This window comes from Mchenga conophoros, linkage group LG9 (assembly GCF_057382185.1).
Source record: "Mchenga conophoros isolate Kocher_MC1m ecotype Shallow Benthic linkage group LG9, M_conophoros_male_GT1.1, whole genome shotgun sequence".
Taxonomy (NCBI): domain Eukaryota; kingdom Metazoa; phylum Chordata; class Actinopteri; order Cichliformes; family Cichlidae; genus Mchenga; species Mchenga conophoros.
Genome location: NC_140534.1, coordinates 6,035,933 through 6,060,903, shown reverse-complemented (window position 1 = coordinate 6,060,903; position 24,971 = coordinate 6,035,933). Strand labels below are relative to the sequence as shown.

Sequence of the window (24,971 nt, the reverse complement as noted above, 5' to 3'; positions counted from 1 at the left end):
GTCATGGTAGCATCAGAGCTGTCATCCATGATCGTCATGGTAAAAACCCTGCCAGAGACTGTGCAGTAAGTCTGCCCCACTGTGTAGCTCTTCTTTTTGAATGGCCGAGGAGGAGCTTGGTTTGTCATGAACCCGCCCTCCTGGAGCGCACAGGTAAGCAATATTAAATAAGCACAGACTCAGCAAGAAATCATGTGACATACGAGACCAGTTTCCTGAGCGCAAAAGAAAGATATAGCCATCATGACAGCAATAATCCAGTCATTTTGGACTTTAAAGCATAACACCTGATTTGGTTGCTGCCATATTTCTTTGTTTTTCCTTTGTTTGATTGTTGCTAGAAGTTACTATGTTTTGTTGAGAGGATGTAGTGGTTAGATGTAGTGTTATAAACAAATAATATAAACAATACAAGCTTCATACATACTGTAAATGGCATGAGTGCTACTGGCTAACTAGTGCTAAATTACAGACTAATAAAACAGTAGAATTTCATTCTCTGAAACTATAGTGAAACTGGTTGGGCTGTAACACAATACACAAATCCAGTGGGAAGGCCCAGTTTCATGACTCAAAGTAGCAGCGGTGAAGCCAGACAGATGCAGATCAGCTCTGTCTGCCTGTGTGAATGTTGAACGGGCAAGATACTGAACGCCATCTTTCTCACCAAGGCTTATTCAAAGTTTATTTGATATTACATTGAGGTTTTATTCAAGTTCCACCAGTTTCAGCTTAAATTCTACTGTTGTTGAGCTGAAGAGCAACTAAACTTCTAGGAAGTTTCTACTGATCGTAAGGGTCATAAATTAATCAGCTTTGAGATACAGATCAATATTTCCCGTTTATAACTGTCAACAGGAGGTAACAACAAGCACATAGACATGTGACCTGTAGATCTATTTTCACCTCCTGCTATTGGGGGTTTTCCTCGGGGCTGGTTAACTTGGGCCCATGAAGAATTTTCAAAACTATTGAGACAGTCTAAATGTCTGCAACCCCGACATCTGAAAGATAAGATTGGGATTCGTTTTCTTATCAACATGCTAACAGCAAATTGGGATAATGGCACCGGCTCCTGTAGTGCAACACTTTTATGCAAGTGAGCATAGCTTTACACACACATTACCAAAAAAAAGGTACCTGAAAAAAAAAAAACAGTTTAACTTCAAAGATGTGTATTGTAAATATTCAACCCACAAACTGTGGCAATGTACTACATCACAATTAATGGAAAAAATTCCAAGTCACAGCACTGAAACAACATTTACCAACTGCAGGTGTCTGTGAACCCAATGCCACAAGATAACCCATCCATGACTGTCTCACCTCATCGGGCTCCAGAGGTTCAATCATTGGGGAGTCATCGACCCTTCGGAGAGGTGACGAGGCCAGACGCTTCTCCCACTCTGTCATTCCTCCTCCTTCTCCTTCTCCTCCCTCTAAAAAGGAGCGTCTGAGGGCGCTGATGGTGCTCTGAGGTTTCTGCATCTCCTCAGGACTACCCTAAAGACAGGGCAGAGGGGGGGGGGGGGGGGGGGTGTAAGATGAGACAGAAGACATCAGTGAGGACAGAAGAGGGATCAACACATATGAAGAAAAGATAGTTCAGGTGTTACCTGAGTTTTCAAATCTTCATCTTGGTCAGACTGTCAGATAGATAGGTAGGCAGAGAGACAGGTTATGTTAACAAGTCTTTCCACAATGGAATTATTAACCATACGATCACAGATGTGTACCTCAGTAGCTGTCAGGTCTTCGTCCACAGCAGTATCAGTTAGCTCAGTCTGGAACAAGAAAAAGTAAGTAAGCAAAAAAACCCAAAAACGTTTAAGTTGAATTATCAGTGCAAATATAACCTCCAGATCAAAACCAGTTAGTTCGCCTTCTGCTGTGAAATGAAGTGTGGTAGGATCTGAAATAGTTTCAAAGAGCAACTTGCAGGTTTGGGACCTCAGAGGGAAAATTAAGCAATGAGGCAAAAATGCACATATTGAAATAATCCTTTTAAAGTTGTTTTTGTAGCAGAGTTTCTGTCCACCTCTAAAATCAGCTTGACTGCAACAGGAGAGAGAGTAGCTGATGAGGTCGATATCAGCAATAGGAAATGGGTTTTTCTTAAACTGTGTCTCTCACCCACCCATGACACTAGTGAAAGAACTACACCAGCTATTAGTATCATACAGTTCTGGCTTCTAAATTCTAATCAAGGCTTCTTACATCCAGGAACTTAAATTAACCGCGCATGTATTTCTTTCATGACTGAAAGAAAGTCCTTTCTTCCCCTGCACAAACCACCAAATAACTCTCTTGCAAACCATGTAAAATGCATGTGTTCACTTCCAAACTGATTCCTAACAAATATTATATGCAAATAAAGAGAATCTTTTGCCTGCAAGCTGCTCTTTAACCGAGGATTCAAATGGTAAAAACATCTACTTTTGTAAAAACTAAATATAAAGTTGAGCACATAGAGAACTTCAGTAGGAATGTCAGATTATTATTACGTTTGTATTATATGTATTTTTCTGATTTTACCAGCTGCTGGGAGTAACACAAACTTGATTTAATGAGAAGGATGGCACCTGTATGGGGTTAACACACCATTTTAAATGTTTGTGGGCCTTCATGGTTTCATGGTTCTGGATGATTTTGACCCAGCATTTTTAGTTTCTTGGATTTTGCTACTATTCTGTATCCTATGTTTCAGTTTAATTCTGGTTAAGAGTTTAGTGTAGGTTTTGTTCAGTGTCTGTGCCTGTTGTGTTTCCTGTTTTACTTTGAAAGTCCGTGTCTCATGTCAGTGTGTCTAGTTTTGCTTCCCTTGCCTCGTTAAGTTTGATTTCTCCCAGCTGTATTTAAGCCCTGTGTTGCGTTGCACTCACATTATTGTTTCGTGTTTCTGTTTGTTTCCCAGTTTCTAAGTTCCTGTCCCCAGTTTAGTGTTTGAAGGTTTTGGTTTATTTTGTAAAGATTATTTCCCATGAAGAATTTGTTTTCCCAGGATTAAAGCTGTGTTTAAGGTGGATCAGGGTGTAGGTGGGTCCTACACCCTACCTGCCACACAGCACAACATCAAACATGGGGCCCAAAATCTAGTTTTTCACACAGCAATAGAAAACTGGTCAGATTGGGTTGACAGGTGAGACAATTACTTTGGTGTCTATTTTCTGAGGAGTGAGAGTACTCTGCTGTGAAATCTCTGTTTCTTTGTTTTCCTCTTCCTCTTCCTCCTCCTCTTGCTCCATTTCATTCACATTCTCCACTTCCTGCACCTCCTCAACTAGGGTGACATAGGAAAAAAAGAGAAGTTTGTGCAAGGTCTTAGATAATTTGACAGATTAAGTATCTGGTTCAAGATCAACCACAGACATTGTTTCTTACCTTGAACTTCACTGCTCTCTTCCATTCTCTTCTCAGGTGTTACTGTTGTGATGAGGTCACTGATGGCGATGGCTTTAGATGCTCCATACAGCCCAGAACCCATATCTATATACACACACAGAAGTGCACCAGCCCTAATGTCATCACAATAACATCAACAGGTACAACAGTAAAGACAGCAACCACTATGATGCTCATTCAAGCTGTGTTTGTTCTCATCAGCAGCAAAGCATCACGACTTCTCTGTCAGAGTAATGGCACACTCAGCCAATTAACAGCTCAGGGTGCATGCACAGTAGCCTGGGCCAATCAGCATTCAGAACCACCACCAAGCCATGACCGCATATTATTTTGAATATCATGGCTCATTGAGCTCTGTTAGCTGTGTGGTTAATGGGGCTAATAACTAGTGTCAACATAACCGTGCACTGAGACTGATAAATTCTGTCAGATAATTATCTGGACATCAAAATATTGGCAACAGGTTTATTTGAGCGATGTGGTTGTTTAACCTTACATGTGACAAACATGTAATAGTCTTGCATTCTGCTGAAAACAGGATGCAAGTCTGAGGGCATGTGAGCAGAATGAACAGAAATGTACAGCTGTTATCAGGTGTATCGGAGTGAAGCAGAGTAACCAAGTACACGGCATTCCTGAACAAGCTGAATAAAGCGATCGGAGCCCAGTCACAGAGCAGTACCACAGCAGCCAGTAGCAGTGCAACTGCAGTATTGAGCACTACCTGTGTGAGTGCCACCATTGACTTTTGGGGAAGCTGTGATGGCTTGAGAGACAATCGGAGAGGAGGTAGGTCCAGTCTGTGAAGCTGAGAACCAATCACAAACTGGTCAAATACTGAGGAAGAATGAACTAATCAGTCAGTGCTGAACCTAAACATAAGGCTAATGGGTTAGTGAGGTATGCTAAACCTAGAGTCAGAGTTCTTAGCATCAGGATGGTTGCTTGTTTTCAACCTGGCTAGAACTGTAGAGTAACCTATGCTGAACAAGTTTATCTTTATGCAGGTTTATAATGGCTCTTTTTTCGTTGTTATTGGGAGTATATAGGAAACAAAAACAGGATATAAATACAATAATATACCCCCATTTAAACCAAAAAAAAGCAAAAAAGATTTTCTCCTGGACTGTACATACAAATTACACTTAAAATTATGCAGTAGGCATAGAGCCAGTACCTAACAGTCTTCTTCATATAATTCATTTCAGTCTGATTGAAAGAGCGCCAATTCACAGCAGCTGTTGACTCAATGTCCCACAATACTGGAGAGAAAACTCCAAAGAACAGACAATCCTATGTGAGCAAGTACTTGGTGACAGTGTGGAGGACGAACTCCCTTTTAACTGTCCGAACCAGGAAGGGCAGCCATTTGTCACAAACAGTTGTGAGGTAAGGGGAAAGTTAAGAGGGGGGAAAAGTATAGGTAGTAAGCATAAAACAGAGTTTATGGTAGAGAGAAGACAAACTCACAATACAATGCAACAATGAAACCCATTATTCCAAATGACTTGTGCTGGTCATGAGCAGTTTGCTACTGGATTGAGCAAAGGATGTGTTCACATGGTGAAATTTGACTGTGGCTCACTGCATTTGTGCGACAATTGGAAAGAAAGAATGACATGGAGCATACACACATAGAAAACATAGACACAAACCTTGGTTCAGTTACTTAACCAGCTGTCAGCACAGTGCATACTACTCCACACAGAACTTTGATAATACTGCTCAAGTCATTTTGACTTTGCTGAGCTAGCTAACACAAAAACATATCCATATGTTTTTGTTATGTGGCTTCACAAAAATCCAGTAACCAAGATTACAATTAATACTTATAAAACAGCGAGTACCATATTCATATAAATGGACAATGTTGGTACAACATTAAAAAATATGGACTGACCTAGTTGGCCTTGGAAAGAAAAACAAACTCATAGTTCAAATTCCCCATTCCTCCTTGGTAGTACAGGTCTAGTACTCGGAATATTCCAGTAAATACAAGGAAAAATTTGACTTCCAAACTTGGTACAGTTGGATGCACTATTGCCACTAGTATTACTACTTGGACCAGTATGATACAGCTAGAGCTATAGTGACCAGTTCTCTCATTGCAAACTGTTTACAATGCGCAATACTAATAACCCATATTAACCCTGTTAGCACTCTGGGAAACATAACTGATGCAGAATTCACGAGTACCTCCATCTAAACTGCGGCTCAACATGCTCCTCTTGCTGATACATCGTGGGAAATGCGGTGCTGGTCTGGATATCTGAGCACTGGCTCTGCGACTCTGAATCTGAGTCCGACCGCTGTAACGAAACTTTGAACCCAGAGTCAGGAACTTCTTAGGAGTTTCTTCTGGTGATAATAGCCTGAGAGAGGAGAGACACACAGGGAAGAGAATAAGATGGAGATGAGCAAGGGGAGATGAGATGAGGAGAATTTGAAAAACAAGCACACAGACAGGGTGGAGGGCAGACCAGAGAGAAGTAAGGAGACAAAAGATGGCTGTCACAAAACTGATCGCATGATTTCTGAAACAAACCACACGTTGTGACATGATCTTGACTGACCTGAAAAAGGAGTGATGTTCCACACACACCTTCCAGAGTCTCTTAGCAGCTCTATGGTTGAACAGCTTAAAACCAATGGTGGACTCAAACTGCTCGAACTGAAGACGGGGAGAGACAGATTATTTATCAACATCTTAGCTTTAAAATAAACCCATCAGTAGGTGTCACTCTCGCACATCCTATACCAATATCACTAAACTAAATTCAGACACATTTTGAATGTGATGTCTGAATAAGGTGGGGTGTTTCTGGTTTACAAGCCTCTACAACATTCTTGCAGGTCTGGAGCAGTAACTCTGGACGGGGAGACTGGAGGCGGGGTTCCTCTTTTCAGGAAAGAGGCCCAGAGAATGTGTTCCAAATTTCAGGGGATCATACGTCTTAGTCTCCCTGGAATAATCTGTGCCAGGGTCTCAGGGAGGAGTGTCCGTCCATCAGTTGTAGTGATTAAGAGCAATGGGTGTGGACCAGCTCTTGACCTTACTCAAGTGTGCACGGGAGTTCAGCAGTGGCTGATGGACTCTGCCAGAGCTGCTCTTTGTCAAAGATTCTCTTTGTAATTTTTATGGAAAGAATTTCTGTGTCCAGCCAAGCAGCAGAGGATGGTCTTAACCATGGTCTGTGGTCTAGTCTTCATATGATGAACTTCAATTAGCAGTGAAGTGGTGTGTATCTGAATATAAACCACACTGGTGAGAAACATCCAAGATTAAGGCCCTGGTCCTCAGATAGAAAACGGTTCCATGCCCACTCTGGGTTTGGAGTGAGTGGAAGAGTTTTATCATTTTCAGCTCTTTTTTTTGTGAGGTGGGAAGAGTGGAGGGCGGTATTGACAGACAGAAGGATCTGCAGTAATGTGAACACTCTAATCTGCTGTTGTGGTGTGTGACCTGGCGTCCACATATGTGGACATCACATTTTGGGTTATTTAGACCAAAATACTCAATTTTGCTCTGCAAGGGCCTGATATCCTTTTACGAGGACATTATACTGCTACTGTTCTATCAAAATTTTAAACGAATATCCTCATATGTGGCTCTTATTTTTCTTAAAAACAAAAATAAGGTAAAAAAAAAAAAAAGCTGGTAATTCTTTGTTTTTGCATTCATCGGGCCTCAATATGCCCAAATATCAAAGAGAAATTAAAAATGCATGCTGTGGAAAAGTTCAGGTCTTAGGAGGTTAAATCAAAACTTTTGATTTACTGGTTGATCTACGTTCCAGTGTTCACCTATGGTGACAAACCAATAAGCTGATACAAGCAATGTAAACAAGTTTTCTTTGAAGTGTGTCTGTGCTTAGCAATAGGATGAGCAGCTCAGCCACACTTGTTTATTTGTAACCAGGTTAAAAGTGACTCCCACATTGCGCACTGTGCAAACAGTTTCACTCAGGATTTAGAGTCCACTGTAATACAGACACAGCACTAGAGAAGTTTATGAATGACCTAATTCTTTTTAAGCAGGAATACGCAGCATGTTTATTTTGCCACTCCCTGAATTTTTTCAATCTTTGAAAATTATATTTTTTGCTCATTAATAATAATAATAAGTTTTATTTGAAAGTGCCTTTCAAAACACTCAAATTATTATGTTTATGTTTTTTGCTAATTATGAGACGTAACCAAATGCTATCAACTCAAGACCATTTATTTTAGAAAACTGTTGTAAAATAATGAGGAAACAGTCTACACCTGGATATGAAATGGCTTCTCATTCAGTGGTCAAACTATGCTTGAGCATTTTGCAGGGACTAAGTAACATTACGGAAACATTATGCTGCTGAAGTATAGCATAAGGGTCAGTGTAACATAGATATATCAACATAGATGTATCATAATACTCTGTTTAACAGTGAGTGAAATAAAGCCACCTTGTGGCCAGTCATCAATGTGTGTTCTTACCTCTCCTGGTCGGATCTTGATGTAGAAGTTGTTTCTTTTGTACGAAATCTTCAGGATCTTTGGCCACGAGAACCTGTTGATCCTCAGTCTATCTCTGTAGACCAGCAGACCACTATTGCACACACCCAGCATAATGGCCACACCCTCTGAGTCCTGCACAAATACACAAAAACACCCAAGCTAACACAGAACTCTCCAGTCATGTTTATCATTGTAGATGGCTCCTAAAACCAAGAAAGGGTTTTAAAATATTTTCGGGCACTTAAATTGGGATTGAAATAACACTTTTGGGAGAAATGAATCGTGCTTATTTGGGAAGCCATTTGAAGCAGTAGCTAAACATCTTTCTAAGTCAATTCCAGCAGTCTGTATTACATGAAGATGCAGCATCACCAGTTTGATTAAAAAAAAAAAACAAAGCTTAGAAAATTTGCTTATTTGGTTTTTTCAATGTTTTTAGAGGTTCTTATGAAGCCGCTGTTATTTTCCTTTTCGGTGCAGGTCTGAATCTGAGTTGAGCTGTTGAAATCTGCGGTTCTCAGTTTCTGTTGAAACTATATCGCTCAAAACTTCTTTAGACTGCAGTTCTATCTGGACACATGAGAGATTTAAACTGTGATTACAGCTCTGAGAGAATCAGAATATCAAGTGTTACATTAGACAAGCAGCCTCAGTTTTCTCAGTTGCGTCTTTTAATCAGCACTACTTGATGTTTAAAATGGGAGCATGGGGGTGGATTTAAGGCTTACTGTGAAGTCAGGAGCTGTTTATGAATAACTAACTCTACACAAAAACAGTAACATCCAGATGGAAATGTTTGGATTAACACACACATACACATTTAAAATACAACCACATATAAACACGCCTACACACAGGAAAGAGTCTTACCTCTGACTTAGCTGAAGACAGGCAAACAAAGCCGCTTCCTATCATCTACTCCATTCAGACAGACAGACAGATGACAAACAAATAAAAAAACAAACAAACCAAAAAACCGAGCAACAACAGAACAGCTGGTCTAAAGTTATACCAGTTTTATACCATTACAACACCATTGTACATAAAAACATTAAAGGGTAATGCTACCGTCCCTGCAAGCGCTAACCATCAGTGTTTAGCTTACTGTCATTCAGTGCAAGCAAGTTTCTTCATCTTTGTGGTGCTCTTTGTTTAAATGAAGCTGCTCACTGATCACATGTACATGCGCCACTTATAGCATGTTTCCATCAAACAGGATATCTTAGACAGGTGCACCTATCTCCTACGGAGCATAATAACACCACGGCAGCAAAGATTTAAGTAATGACTTCAATGATATTTAACAACTGGAAAAATACAACAGCGCGGGAGTGACGACTTTGTCTCGCAAAATTCTGATTTTGTGAAACACGTCATTTCATTTTACACGTTATAAATTTACAAAAGAGAATTCACAGACGTTGCAGCCTTGCTGGAGAAAAAAGTGGTTCTCTCTGTTTGTCAAATGGTTAATAACTGAATACAGCAAAAAGGTAAAATGAATTATCAGCATGTGCATGGACTTCTGTGCAAATTCACATCCAGTCTGCAACACGATTTTATTAACAACCAGTCACACAATTTCTTACTTAACTTACCAAACAACGTACTAAGCCTAAAGGCCCTTCCACAATTCAATTCAATTCAATTCAATTTTATTTATATAGCGCCAAATCACAACAAGAGTCGCCTCAAGTAGAGTTACTGGGAGAGTTTTCTTAAGTTTTTTTTAGAAATGTATAGACTAAAACTCTCTGAGAAGATTCTTTGAATGTTTGTGTACACAGATACATTTGAGCCATAGACCTTGGCCAGTATGTCCAGTCATTTTGCAGTTTTTTGCCTCATCTTCATATTTGAATCCACTAATTCTCCACCCTCAGCTTCAGAAGTGTGCTCTTGTTCAGATGCTCTGCCTTTACTTCTATGCAATATTAGGCAGTGTCAGTGTTTAGCAGTCATTGGCTACTAAATTTTTATTTATTTTCCTATAAGTGTTTGCAACATATGAGATCCTTGCTATCGTTCTCCATTATATCAAAGAAACATGTAAAAAATAAAATAAAATAATGTAAATGGTAAAGTGGTAAAGTCAAGGGGAAAAAAGGCCTGTTGTTCTTGCATCAAGATTGGCTGGACACCCATTGAGTGGAATAGGTCCCAGCCCCTCTGCAATCCTGAAATAGATAAGCAACTATGAAAATGGATTGATGTATGAATGACTCAGGAGAACTAAGTAAGTCGAGATGGATTCAATCATCCAAGATAAGTGCACATGCTCGTGTCTTATAATAAATCCTGGAAACCATGATCAACAATTCTGTGATTGCAGGACTTGAGCTTTGCCTCAGCAAAGCACAAACTCCGTGGGAAATAGGATGAATCATGGTAAAGGTGGCATAAAAAAACAAAGGCAAAAACGAGAAAATTGGGGTGACAAAAAGTAACAATAAGATGAAAACATAGTCATTATATAATTGGAATTAATTACATTTAATGGCATTTTCCTCTATAGCACAACAAGTATAAACTGCTGAAAGAAAGGGAATGTCATAAGTTTTTTTTTTTTCTGGTAACATGGTGAGGATATTACAGCTCAAGCACCTGGTTTTTTTTTTTTGTTTTCATATGAAGTTGGCTTGTGTTTTTCCTTTACACATACAAAGTGATGAAAAATCTGCACAGGCCGACAGTTGTTCTGCCTGGAGCAAGGCCTGTTGTCCCAAAGGAGCTATGGAGGAGACAAAAGCTGGAGCTAAATGGAGAGCTAAGAGGAGCATATGTCATCATGGGGATTGTACACTCACATTTCCTGCACTGTGGTGTGACCTTTTTTTTTTTAACAGAGAGTTAATCTGAAGAAATGTGGAGGGATGGAACTAGCAGATAAACGTGGTATAATTCCAGACAAGTGCGGCAAAGTGATTACTCTGTGGCCTGAATATTGAACTGCTAGCTGTAGGATGCAGCCATATTACTTGCTGTGGGAATTTTCTCCTGTCATTGCTCTGGCTGTTTGAATTCAGTTTGAATCAATATACTGGTTAGATTCCTCCATCAACTGGACATAGAGGTCATCTCCAAAATCCTCCAAAACTGTAGCTGCACTAAATGGTAACACACACGCACACACACGGCAAAATGACACAAAATGCAGAGAATGACATCCATTCTTCAAAAATGTCATTCTGTGATGTGTGTTTCATACACAGTGAATCAGTGGAAAACAGCCTTGATGGAAAAACCATTACTGTCAACAAATATGCACACACATGCATACAAACACACTCACATGTAATTGACTCTTGACAGGAACTGGGCCATCCATATTGATCAGATTGTTGGGTCCAGAAACCAAAACACACTGTGTGCTTTCATATGTTCATTCAAGGACGAACACAGTCTGAGCACATTTAATAATCGTGGGGTCAGGATAAAGAAGACGAACAGCGCTTCAATCTAGTCGAATCTGACAACTGACATCAGTTAAAATTAACGGTCGAAGCCTCTGGATCCTAGCTTGGCTACCAGTAGTTAAATCTGTCATTTTCTTTCACATATACATGTTTTGTTCAGTGAAATCAATAAGTGCTTTGCACCTGACCTGGGAATCAGCTGATTCTACACTGCTTAAAACATTAAATAACCACTTTGAAAACATATCAAATCTCAATATAAAAAATAAAGCATGCTGGTTGTCAGTTACTGATAAGGCCTGGGTAATGTGTTGGGAATGAAAGGATCAGCCTGCAGAGGCCTGAATTCAAAGACACCAGGAAAATCAAATTCTGTCACATAAGCTCAGGATGAACCAGCTCTCATCTGTGAAAAGCTAACACCAGCGGTGGCCCTGCCAGTTCTGGTATTCTGTGGGAAATGCCAGTCTCCATGGTACCGGGCAGTGAGGACTAGAGGACGTCGGGCCGCCCTCGGGACAGCCTCACCCTTTAAGAAAATGCTTTCTAAAGACCTGAACGAATCATGAATTGCTGTATCACTACAACATCTATTAAGAATATAATGTTGACACCTGTGTATTTATGAACTGCTGGAGTCGTTCCATTTCATTTGTAAATGCTTCATAATGCATAGCTAGTCCTTGTCACACTAAATAACTGGTAGCTGCCTGAATTATCTATGACTTGCAATATTGCTAAGTATTTAAAATGCCTCAATTTTATCTGTGTGCAGGTGGAAACATGCAGGTTTGGTATAGATAACCGATCACTATTGTGATGATTTAGGGTAGAAACTAAGTTGTTGCTATTTTTTAAATAACAGGGCTTACTGTCAACAGTGTCTTTACCTTTGCATGATGGAGGTCGACTCCATACATGGAAAGTTTCTTTACATTTTCCAGGAAATGCATCTCTGCTTCAGCTGGAGTCATTCCTCTAAAAACACAGTCATACACTTAAAAAATTTTGCTGCTCTGAATATTGACACCGTTTAGAAAAAAATATGTGCGGTGAACAACCTGTAGGTTTTGTGCAGCTCTGTGATCTTCTCTTCCATTTCTTTAGTTTGATTCGGAGCAAAGCACAATTCACTGATGTAGTCTGCACCACAGTCATCTGAAATATGTAAACAGACGCACGAGCGGTCAGAGTGAGAGAGAAATGTGGACAGAGAGGTCACAGTAGTATAATAGGGCAGAGTGAGTACCGGGATCATAGTCTCCAAGCTCTGATTGGACTGTGTAGGAGCCGAGGATGGTGTGAGTTGCAAACGAACAAGGAAGACGACCAGAAACTATATCCTGTCTGAGCTGGAGACACAGGAAGTACCTGAAGGCAGAAAAAATTATCAGCGTCATCATACATGGAAACAAGTGAGACATGCACTATAAAGCTTTGATTGACAGGTGTGTGAGCCTACCTGGTGATGTCCTCAGACAGCTGTGCAGGATCAGGAGGGTAAAACTTCACATTAAAAGAGAAGTTCCAGGGAACACCTGTGAGACACACAGCGATGAGTTGTATAACACACAGGGTTAACCTGCCCAACTTGCTGTGGGACCATACTGACCTCTGACCTGCTTCTTCATCTCCTTTCCTGGATCCAACCAGTTCTGCAATGAAAAGGTCAGAGGTTAGAAAGACAGGTGGAAGACAGTAAACAGATGGACGGGTGGACAGGTACCTTGTTATTGTCAGCATCTCTGAAGGACAAAGCGAAGTAGTCTCTCTCTAGCAGGTTTATGTGTTCACAAACCTTCTCAAACAGCTGCAGACCTCGAGCTCGTTTCTAAGCACAGACAGAAATAGGTCAGTGATTTTACTGTTTGTCATTTTGGGCTCTCTCCCTCCTGATTGTTATTTCTGTTGTGATTTATATCTTTTATCGGTACTCCATCTGTCTTCACTCTTTCCTCATCTCCATGCCCCTTTACACGAACAAGCCATCTCACCTCCACGGTGCAGGTGAACATGGAGCCATCTAGCAGGGTCACTCTGGCCTGCATTGTTCTAAAGCTCAGTGGGTTTCTAGCAGGAGAGCGAGCAATCCAGCTGCTTGACGACAGGTTACTGGATGAGTCCTCTGCCAAGGAGCCCTGAGCTTGGGACACCCCACCCTTCTCACCCTAAGGAAGCAGGAAGTGATGTCACAGCAGTATTGATCTCATGATGTTTACTGATCCTTCTATCCTTTGTGTTTTTACCTGTTTCGGTGTGGAGTGGTTGGCAGCTTCAGGGAAAGACTCCGCCTCTGTGGGCTGGGCTTCACCTAGCTCTGTCGTCATGGTGAGTCACCTGCCATATATTAATAACATGGTTACCATAGAGTTTTGTGGTGTTAAAGCACGAGAAAACACTGTCTGAATGTCACATAAACGCTGGGTTCAGATATAGTAGTAATAAACATTATAATGTGGTTGAAAGGAGTAGAAAAGGACCAAATAACTGCTGGCTCAATTTTTTTTTTTAAAAAGGTAAATGATAAGCTGTGTATGTGACACACTGCATTTAGCAGTATTTTCACACTTTAACAATAAAGCATCAAAACGTCACAAGTTCAAATATTGGTGATGTAGGATAACCAGTCAGTGTTTTCACCAAAGATATTCTATTTACAGTCACAAGAGAAACAAGTAAACCTGATTCAAACACAAAGTTTGAATTTGATTGAATAATACCCGATTATTCTGTCTCATCAAACTGAACAGCCTGACCCCCATCCAGCTGTCAGGTGATGGTTTGCCATGGCAACATGAGGGAGCGGAGGGAGGGATTAAGGCTAAAATACAAGCTGATGTAATGTGGTTTGGAGTCTGACAGACAATGGCGATGATGTTGTTGTTTTTTTTTATTCATTGCTTTTATCAAATCCATAGAGTCCATAAAATTACTGTGTTAACTGGCTTGCACAGAGTGCATGAAACTGTGTCCTAAATCAATATTCAAACTTAATAATAACTTGAACCAAACTAAACCAGAATTAGTTCAGACTGGATTGAGGTTATTACTGAACTGTTCAGGGTCAAGTTGTTCTTCAGTACGATAACAGAAATTACACACATCATGTTTCCTGTAGGTACTCTGTATTCTGCACTGGGAGCAGGCACCGCTCAAGCTCCTGCCCTTTTGGCCTCTTATTTCATAAGCGCCTTTTTTGTGACACAGATTTTTTTTAGTTTCTATTTCAATGTTTTGATATTAAATTTGGCTCATGGAATCAGTTTCTAAACAAAATGTCTGTTTTTGCATCTTGTGAAGTCCTTGTGGATCCTCTTCACTATATCACACAAATGTAGAAAATAATATTTGAATGTAATTACATGAAAAACTAACTTTGTCCCATGGTCAAAACATTTGGCCCCCGATGATGTGCAAATACTTGGACGTTAGAAAGGTTGTGATCAGTGGCACAAGCAAGGTGCAAGAATACATCAAAGTGTGTGCAAGTCCATGAGAAATGAGCAGTAGCATGTATTAAAACGTGAGTATTAATTAAATACAATGATAAACATTTCTGAAGCTAGACAGAAATGCATCAGTTTGTGCAATGATGCATCAACTACTTTGGATCATTTGTGAATATTACCACACATGCATAAGGACAGTCTGAACATTGAGTGAGTATATAAAGCTAGCTCCAAGTACTCGTCATTTAATATGTTCACATATTCGCTTTCTGCTGTTTATCTGGGAAGCAGCTCCCAAATGACCAAGCTCCTCACGTTACCTCTAATCCTGAGCCCAGGCACTCTTTCAGCCCTTCTCATTTTTTCGATTACTACACAGAGCTTGTTGAGAGTAAGAATGTAAATCAACGGGTAAATTGACAGTCTCACTTTTGTACCTAGCTTGCTCTTCACCACAACAAACAGATACAGAGTCTGCACCACTGCGCGTTAGTCTTCTGTCATCTGCCACTCAAATCTCCCCACACTCGTAGCCAAACTTCTCTACCCTTTTCCAACTGAGAAACCTTGCCAAAGACTTCTCCCTAATAATCACCCAAGTCACTTCTAATTTAGATGCAAATGACCCAAGTGCAAGCTGGAGGTTATTGCTTGATGAAGCCAACAAAACCACATCATTGGCAAAAAACAGAGATGAGATCCTGAGGCCACCTTTGAAAAACTCAGGACGAAATCTCATCCAACCACAGGCACTGCCACTAAGGAGTTGTTTAACTACCTCAGGGATCTTTGGGAGGCTGTGGATTAGATGATAGTGAGTCATCTACTAGTTGGAAGGTCAGTAAATTGATTTGAGTTGACTCAATTCGAGTTGTGCTAAATGACAAAGGGTACTTTGGCATGGAGACTGAAGCAACCAGCGATCAGGGTCAGTACATGACAGCCACCCACCAAAAAAAAGGGGTTGGTCTAAAAATACTATGCAAGAACAAGGTAACATGGTGGGAAAGGTGGTTTTTAAGTAACCGTTTAAAAAGAAAATAAACCTAGATGCAACATCTCAGGTAGAAAATATTCTTCAGTTTCTGAAGAGTTAAGTTACTTTATGTATTGTTAATGTGTTAAAATAGTTATGGTACATTTTTACTTAAATTTTCCAGCACCTGGGATATTTTAGTGCTTACATTTGACCTGCGCTTTATTGCACCTGCATCCTGACAAATTTACTCATCGAGTTAGGTAGTCTGTCATCAGTGAACTTATTGGAAAAGACAGAAAATGCCCTTCTTTTTGTTTGCACTGATCCTGCTGCCTGCACTCACTGATAAGACATGTTTCAGTTTTTCTTTTTCTATATTATCAAAAATATCATTACATCAAATTTACCTGAATATCATGATAAAACTTTACAGCCATAACTAAGTAACATTAGTTAATAAATAAAATAGTTTCTGAAGCTAATGAGCAAGGCTCATTCCCCATGACACATTAGAAAAACTAAACAGTCTCGAGTATAATGATTTACTTTATAATGCATACCTGCACACCTTATCTAAATTGCAGAGTTGGGGGTGTAGCAGCTATTGTATGGTGACAGCTGTCTTTAATATTGACGTTGGTCCCTGACACAAAGAGAAGAGAATTTTTTTTTAAAAGCACTTCAGTCCAACACAGTCATTAACCATGACCTCGCAAATAAATACATCATTTAGTTTACTGGGTTCATTAGAGGTCACCTTTATAGCAGAGCTGTTGCACTAAATTCGAATAGTTTACACAGACCGGTGTACCTAATAAAGTGACAGATTTTCACAATATCAGCTGATTCATCAAATCTGCTGCCAGCATCCACAGACCCACAGACACAGAGCCTAAACCGGGTTTGGTTAATATATCACATTCATTCTGGATCAATTACTGGTGTAATTTCATATAAAAAGATTTTTTATATCCTACGGCGGTTTTTCCGGTGGACGAGACTGTCCCGGCGTGTTTGAGTCTTTGTGGTCCTGCAGCAGGAAACAAACACACACCCTGAGCTGCAGTGTGATGAAGTACTAATGATGCTCCTTCGCGCCGTCTCTCTTATCATCGATAACAAACTGCTCATGGCTTCAGTCACTGATCACTGAACAGTAATCGCTATTCTTTCTCCCGCTCTTAAGTAAATCATCCCGTCATCTTTACCTGTCCTGAGCAGGACGCTTGCCCTCTTCCTCCCGGTAACGGACAGCTTTTTTTCCTGATCACGTCATCTCTCACTACGACACACCGTGTCGCCGTGGCGAACCGCTGACGTCAGGACGCAAGGTGCTTTCAGATGTAATTTGTTTTTTAAATAAAGATGAAAACAGTGTTACGCTGAAGAGTACGGACCCCCAAGAGTGCCAAAATAAAATAACTAAATACACCATTAGCCCTTTATTTTCCAAGATTCATACAATCCTAATATCATCCATTTTAACCATTTTAATTTTCTATATAACCCGAAATGGTAAATAAAAGGTTAAGAAATTGGTTAAACGTGTTGTTAATTAATTAAAATTGAAAATGAATAACTAATTGATTAAAAGCATCATTTTTATTTTAAAAAGATGTAAAATTATTTCGCCTTTTAATTCTTATATATGGTCCCCGTGCTGCAGCGCTTCTTGGATTTATTTTTATCTGACAACCTCACCCATCGCTCTGCAGTTGCTCTTCCTTGGGTGTTTCTCAATACCAGCTACAAAGAGTTTGTACTCGCTACTTCCTGCTTGGAAAGTGCACTCAGGAGTGCAGACATCTGATTATAGGGGGACTGTGAGACAGTAGTATACTAGAGGACATCAGCTCAGCTTTACTATGTGCTTTACTAGTTATTTAAAGTTTTCCAAAGCCCCACAAAGCCAAGCTGGCAGCACCCACCAGCCCCCAGTCATTCCCCGGTTGCACCGCTGCCAACACCCAGCACCACATCCGCCCCACCTAGAACCAAGAGACGACACAACAGATGCAAATATGGAGCCCCCGCATAGCTGCCACAGCACCTACCCAACCACAGCAAGCTAACCCTCATGGAGACACCAGGAGGCACACCAGGCCAGCCCCCACCCCCAACACCCACAGAGGTCCAACCCCCAGAAGGACTGGGAAGCCGACGGCACAGTTCCACCTGATTGTGTGGAGGGATTGGTGAGTTGCATTATCATGGCAGTTGGGGTAGAGGAGAGCAGGCAGTCAATACACATTATTGCCAGTCAGACAGTCAGATGGTAGGGTCTGTGCTGCAGTGACAGTTCAAATAATTTCATGATGGACTGAAGCACAGGAAGCATGAAACAATTCAAATAGCGTAACAATCAAATATGCCTTAAAATAAGTTGATCGTTGAATAAGTTAATGCTAAACTTAAAAATTGTGTTTTTAATAAAATGTTATTTATTTATTTCTACTGTAATTGCAATTAACACAACAACACATTTAATTAACTATTTGATTATGCTTTTGTATGTTGCATTTAAACAGGAGGAGTTATATAAAATGTATAATTAATAACCTATGTGATGAATGATTTAACAACGCCATGTGTTCTGTGCATAGACTGTAAATAAAAGACTGTAAAATTCAGTCCCTGAAACCTGCATTCTTTCCCGTCTCATCGCAAAATGTATGGTTGTATAGAACTTGATGAGAAAACAATGCAAATGCTGGTCTATTTATTACTATTGATTTTTAAAATAAACATTTTATTTATACAAAGCTTGGCTCTGCAAGATGTTTGCATGAATTCAAATGTGCATGTACTACTCTATATCTGTCCAAATCTTAATTCAATAAAATCTGAATATGTAAAATAATCTATAAATTAAAACGAGATAATAGGTTAGAATAGTTTTTAAAAAATAAATAATACTCATGCGTGTAACAGCCAGGTCTGTCTGCACAGCTGCCATGGTGTGTGTGTGTGTGTGTTTACTTACCAATACAGTTAAAACAGGAGGTGATCCATCCAGAAAAAAGAAAAGGAAAAAAAAATTATATTATTGAGTATTTATCAGTGAAACATCATATCATAGTTACGTGCAAACTTTAAAGTAAATTCAGAAAAAAACAAATGTAATGTGTCGCAAAACCATTCCTCTGAAACCACACTGCTGAATTCCAAGACAGAATAAAAACGCATAAATAATACGCTGCTTCAGTTCAGCACCATCCTGAAATGTGTTCCCATAACAATATGTAAATGAGACAATTTGATATATGGTAAAAAAAAAATCACTAGTTACTCAGTTATGCATCAAAGAGGTGTGTAAAAACCTTGTCATGACACGATTTAACATAATTGTCCAAAACACAGTGAGAAAGTTATGAATATAATCAACTAGGGTAGACTAATATATTCATGTATTTACATAGTCACCTACCCATTATAATGGCAATCAGTCATTCGTCCCACCAGAACACACAAATCTCATTTCATATTATGAGTACAGCTACAAAGATGAACTGTACAGATCTAAATGTCATGAACGTCTGTTGAGTCAATGCACTGATTCAACAGCAGAATGTTTCCTGGTTGAGCTGCTGTTGGGGACAGGAGAATTACTATCAATATGAAATTCTCCTACATATGTCAATGCAAACATTTTTCAGTCTCATTACATTTTTCATTCTTCGTACAAGAGAATGGTTTACTCAACCTTCCCTCGTACTGCTCTATCTTACCTGTGCTTACAGTCTCTCTTCTGAGTCATGCTCAACTCTTGCTGAACATTTCAATGTTTCTGTCATTCCTTGAAAGTCTCCTAAACGATTCTGCTCATACTAATCCAGTTTGTTTAGCTCCTCAATGACACTGGATACTTCGTTTAGCCAAACTGGATTCCGTCTTCCTAGGTGACCATCTGCTTTTTGGTTTGATTCCTGGCTGCTCTAGTCTACATGGCAAATATCCTTGGGCAAGATACTAACCCCAAGTTGCTCACTGACACATCCATCAGAGTGTGAATGTTAGATAGAGAGCACTTAAGCATGAAAAAAGGTGCTGGTGTGAACGTGTGAATGGGGCATGTTGCATAAAGCACTTTGAGTGCTCAGGAAGAGTAGAAAAGCACTATATAAGAGCCAATCCGTTTACACCTTGGACTAACACAGCAGATGGTTAGAAAGAACATAAGTGGTGCCTTTCAACAACCACTGTCTGCCATCTACAATGCAGTCTTGAGATCTCTTACCAGACACCTCAACTCCCCTTTGGACTTTGTCAGGTGAAATTCAGTAGGTGACAGGTGACGGGTTGGGTAAGGTCTCATAGCAGTTTCACCCAAAACCTCAGGTTGTAATGGCCCACAACCTTTTTTAAATACCTGGAACTTTCTGCCTTTTGGATGAGAGAAACAAGTTATAAAAACCTTAAAGCAGTCCAGCTGTCTTTGTCCAGCTCTTAAGACTATCACCCTCCCTTAGTTATGCTGCAATAGGTGTGGGTTCCTGGAGGATTCCCATGATGCATTGAGTGTTTCTTCTTCAATCACCTGTCTCACTCACTATGTGTTAATAGACCTCTCTGCATTGAATCATGCCTGTTATGATTGTGATTTGGCCCTGTATAAATAAAATTGAATTGAACTGAATTGAATCATGATCTGGATGACTGAGAACTTCAACAGAAATATGTGAATTCATAAACTGTTTTGGAAAAAAGATTGGAAGTAAAGCAGGTGAAAATTTCAAATAGGAGAGTCTGTAATTGACGTATTCATTTACTCCTAGCAAATTTTTGTCCTAGAAACACCAAACAGGATTTTTATTATCAGAAGTTTTGAGGGTTCTGCTCATTGTGTTAGCTGTTCCTAGACAGAGACCATGGATGTTGAGCCACTCTCCTAGTTTTGTATCAACGAGGAGATTTCCATGGAGTTACTAACCCAAAACCTGGCATATCTCTGCATGGTGTGTCCTTAAAGCTTTGAGGAAACTAAAAATGGAAAATGATTCCCTTGGGAAAAGGCTGAAGTTTGCCAAATTTCACTAGAACTGGATTGAAAATCATAACTGTGCTCATTGCTGTTGTAAGAGTATGTGACCTGTTGAAATTGTGTCTACTGTAACCCAAAGTTGAGGCTCTGTCATGGTTTGAAGATGCACTTAACTCTCTGAGGTCTAAGCCATCGTTGGTAGTAACCGTTACGCTACAGAACCCCCTCCTACCAGCACATCACCCCTGTTCTTCAGGAACTTCACTGGCTCCCTGTGAAATTCCGGATAATTTTCAAACTTCTTCTGCTCACCTTCAAGGCCCTTCATAACCTCGCTCCTTCTTACCTTTCTGACCTGTTAACCACCACTTGTTCTGCCCGTTCACTTCGTTCTTCTTCTTCTGTCCAGCTTACTGTACCTTCCTTCCGCCTCACCACCATGGGAAGCAGAGCTTTCAGCTGCTCTGCTCCCAGGTTGTGGAATTCTCTGCCCCCTGAAATAAGAAATATTGGTTCTCTCCCCCAGTTTAAATCCCAACTCAAAACTCATCTGTTCAAATCTGCATATTCACTGTGAATCCACTGTTTGTTCATTTTATCCTGTGCTTTATTTTATTGTTCTTATTCTGCCATTGTTTTACTACGTGTTTTATCCTATTGTAAAGTGTCCTTGGGTGACTTGAAAGGCGCTCATAAATAAAATTTATTATTATTATTATTATTACACTAACCCTGTATCTTGGAGAAAAGCACCTGCTCACCTGACTACCACAGGACTCAGAGCCTCTAGTTGTTCTGCCCTGAGACTTTGGAAAGCACTTCCACCACATCTCCGAACTACAAACTCTCTCTACCTTTAATTCATGTCTTAAAACCCATCTATTCAGAATTGCCTTCCCTTCATCATGACTTTGGTCTATTTTTTACCATGATTAGCTTTTGTAGTTGGTTTTTATTTTGTTGTACTAATGTGAGGTGACCTTGAGCCTCTTTAAAAGTGCCTATGAATAAAATTTATTATTATTATTATTAATAATAATAATAATAATAATAAAAGCAAAACAGACATTTTTTTCTGTGATTGTCAAGACTTAGGAGAACAATGAAAAAAACATCTACAATTCTGACTGTCTGTGGTTAACGTAAGGTAAGTAAGTCAGTGCTTAAAGAAATAAATATGGCTAAACATTATCACCAAAATGTCAGCTTAAGGCTCACACACACACACACACACACACACACACACACACACACACACACACACACACACACACACACACACACACACACACACACACCTTTAAAATGTCCTATTTTTGTCTTTTTTGTTACACTGCATTTAAAAAACAGGAGGCATTATAGAGCAAATTATAGAGCAAGCTGTGGAATATTTAATCATTTTGCTGAACGCATACTCTTGATATCACAGATGATAGTGGCAAAGAAAAACAGATCACTCATGAAACAGATGACTTCTATGCTTTTGTGGGTTGTATCATACAGTAAATAAGAACAACATGTGTTTTACCTGTGCAGGTAAGTCCTGTTAATGAAGCTGGTGAAGATAAAATTCCTTTAAATGGTTTTTGTAGATTGTTTTCTTCTTTCTCTTGCTCTTTAGAACTGTCTGTTGTTTGGATGGATTATTGGTTTTTACTCTGATACATCAGGCCACGCCCACACAGATTAACCCCCCCTCCCCCTCCTTACAGCTGTCAACCTCAGAATGGGGGGAAAGGCTTACAGCTGTTTTGGATTTACCCATCATGATGGGCTCCTGTGAGATTGGGGATTTGTTGTGTGTGTGGAATGCATCCTGGGAATAGTAGTTTCCCAGGATAACTGACTTTTTAAAATCACAGAAAAGGTTATTTTCGAACACTGCACAAGAGCTTTTGTCTGTCAAGGGTTATGAAAAGTGTAACAGCATGTACTGTGCAAGCAAACAGAAAGCAAACCAAAGCCAGCAGAAATGCCCCTCAGAGTAGTTTCTTTTATTATGAAGGTGTACTACAAAGCAGGATATTCAGGTAACTTCAGGTTAACTCTGGGTTTTCTGTACTACAAATGTTGATTCATTTCTTGCCTTATCACCATGGTAACTTGTACTACAAACCTAACCTGCTCTGGGAGAGGTCAGGTAAAAGCACACTTATACAGTACTTTTAAATTAATGCTTATCTTCAGACACACACACACACACACACGGTTCACTGTTTTTTCTGGAGGTAACTACTAATGGCTACCTAGAACTCAGTCTGTATGGTACACTTTTAACTTCCTTTCTAAAATAAGCCTTTATGCTGACAGTACAGTTACCAATCAGGTGCTGCCGATACCAGCCTTTTCCTTGCCTGGCAGGAGGAAAACAGGAAGACCACGGTTAAACTTTACGGATGTAGTGAAGCAGCACATGCAGAAGGTTCAGACTGCTTCAGACTGCTGTTCAGACTGCTTCCATCAGGAAGGAGGTTCTGCAGCATCCGGTCCCGTACCAGCAGACTGAGAGAGCTTTTTCCATCAGGCCATCAGACTGCTGAACACGTCATAGACACCTCAGCTTCACTACTGGAACTTCAACATTATGCACTCTACACTGTATATAAATGCCACTTGTTTTGCACATATTCAACTCTGTATATTTTATATATTTTATTATTATTATTATTATTATTATTTTATTTTATTTTTTTACTATTTAATTTGTAAAAATGTGTATACACACACACACACACACACACACACACACACACACACACACACACGTAGGAAAATATTTAGTATAAACATCCAGAAATGCATACACTATTATATATTGTACATATATTTATTAGTTTCAGGTTGGCCATTCTTGTATTTTGCTCGTTTGTGTTGTTGTGTTTGCACATCTCTGTTGCTTGTGGGGCTCGCACACAAGAATTTCACTCGCATGTGCTGTGCCAGTGTGCCTGCACATGTGATGTGACAATAAAAAGTGATTTGATTTGATTTGTTAATGTGATGGAAGAAGGTGCAAGTGATAAGGTGAAATAGAGGCAGTTAGACAGAGGCAACTGAAAGTGAACATTTCAAAGCTCTTTTCTGCACTTATTAACAACAGAGGGCAGAAGCGAGGGGGGAGACAGGACAAAAGACCTCCTGTTGAAGAGAGCCAGAGATTAATAACTGGTAATGATTTAATGCAGACAGTAGATTATTAGTAGTAAATTCATACATATTCATAAATTCAGCTGAAGTATATTATTAAAGCTGCAAGCAGCAGTGACAGTGAGAGTCCTTGCACACTCGCACATGTTCAAGCAAGCTGTGGCATGCTGTAAGTGAGGAATGCCATGTGCTCAAGCGGATGTTTTCAGCCCAGGATGCTAATTGGGTGTTCTGTACATCAGCTGCATAACAACTCCTATCCCCATTAGGTGGCAATGAAGAATACTGGGTACCTATATGTCACGGTGTTAAATATTATTAATGGGCCCACCAAGGAAAATATGATTTTCATAGAATAATAATTGTCACCTACTGCATATTCCCTGTTACCACTAGGTGGCGCCGTAAGTGTTGGGTTTATATGGCTCCAAGAGACTTGTTTGCATGTCTCATAACATTACATGACACCGCACAATATGAGACACACAGATGAAGCATAGTGTCAGAGCTGCTTCTGTAGAACATTTATAGATGGTGCTACAGAGCCAGTTTGCAACACTAATAAATAAGTCCCGTAAAAATTTAAAGCCTATTCACCTTGAAGGTGTGTGCCAAGTCTCATGGTTTTTAAAGCTTTCCAAGCCCCTGAAAAGTACGTTTCTGTTTCACAGTGTGCTGTTGGGTGAAAACTCATAATTTTCACAGCATCAGCAAGGTCTGAGGTGTATTCAGACTGCTTTTGAGGTGGATGCAGTTAACATGGGTGAAGAACTCTAAAACATTTTGGAAAACATAATTTAATCGTACAAACTGTTTCCCAAATTGTCTTTTCCATTGCTGCTGTTCAGCAATCCAGTCGTCCAACTTCAAGGACAAACCTGTTTGACGCGTAGGGGTGGCTGTAGCGCTGGAGGTAGAGCAGGTCACCTACTGATCAGAAGGTTGGTGGTTTGATCCCTGGTTTCTCCAGTCTGCATATCAAGTATCTTTGACATGCAGACATCCAAGTTGGTCTCCACTGCATCCATTGGAGCGTGAATGTAGTTAACGAAAGCTCTAAGTATAGAGCAAGTGCTTGTCAGAATGAGTGTGTTTGGGTG

General features: G+C 39.9%; 1 protein-coding gene across 12 annotated transcripts in view; it reads right to left on the bottom strand.

Moving 5' to 3' along the window:
* The window catches only part of LOC146566659 (band 4.1-like protein 3), a 31,716-nt gene extending 9,339 nt beyond the window's left edge, over nucleotides 1-22,377 (bottom strand). For 4 of the 12 annotated variants that reach the window (XM_085286211.1, XM_085286222.1, XM_085286219.1 and 1 more), the window contains exons 1-20: nucleotides 22,253-22,377; nucleotides 18,727-21,218; nucleotides 13,562-13,652; nucleotides 13,310-13,483; nucleotides 13,042-13,146; nucleotides 12,928-12,970; nucleotides 12,778-12,853; nucleotides 12,565-12,686; nucleotides 12,377-12,473; nucleotides 12,206-12,293; nucleotides 8,770-8,814; nucleotides 7,879-8,031; nucleotides 5,976-6,073; nucleotides 5,599-5,774; nucleotides 4,127-4,210; nucleotides 3,382-3,486; nucleotides 3,153-3,280; nucleotides 1,737-1,784; nucleotides 1,617-1,646; nucleotides 1,327-1,503 (exon numbers count right to left, since the gene is read on the bottom strand). In XM_085286211.1, the coding sequence (XP_085142337.1) occupies nucleotides 1,327-1,503; nucleotides 1,617-1,646; nucleotides 1,737-1,784; nucleotides 3,153-3,280; nucleotides 3,382-3,486; nucleotides 4,127-4,210; nucleotides 5,599-5,774; nucleotides 5,976-6,073; nucleotides 7,879-8,031; nucleotides 8,770-8,814; nucleotides 12,206-12,293; nucleotides 12,377-12,473; nucleotides 12,565-12,686; nucleotides 12,778-12,853; nucleotides 12,928-12,970; nucleotides 13,042-13,146; nucleotides 13,310-13,483; nucleotides 13,562-13,642 (1,830 nt within the window). In that variant the 5' untranslated portion in view covers nucleotides 13,643-13,652; nucleotides 18,727-21,218; nucleotides 22,253-22,377. The other 8 variants (XM_085286221.1, XM_085286218.1, XM_085286217.1 and 5 more) reach the window with 8 other exon arrangements.
* Nucleotides 22,378-24,971: the final 2,594 nt, after the last annotated feature.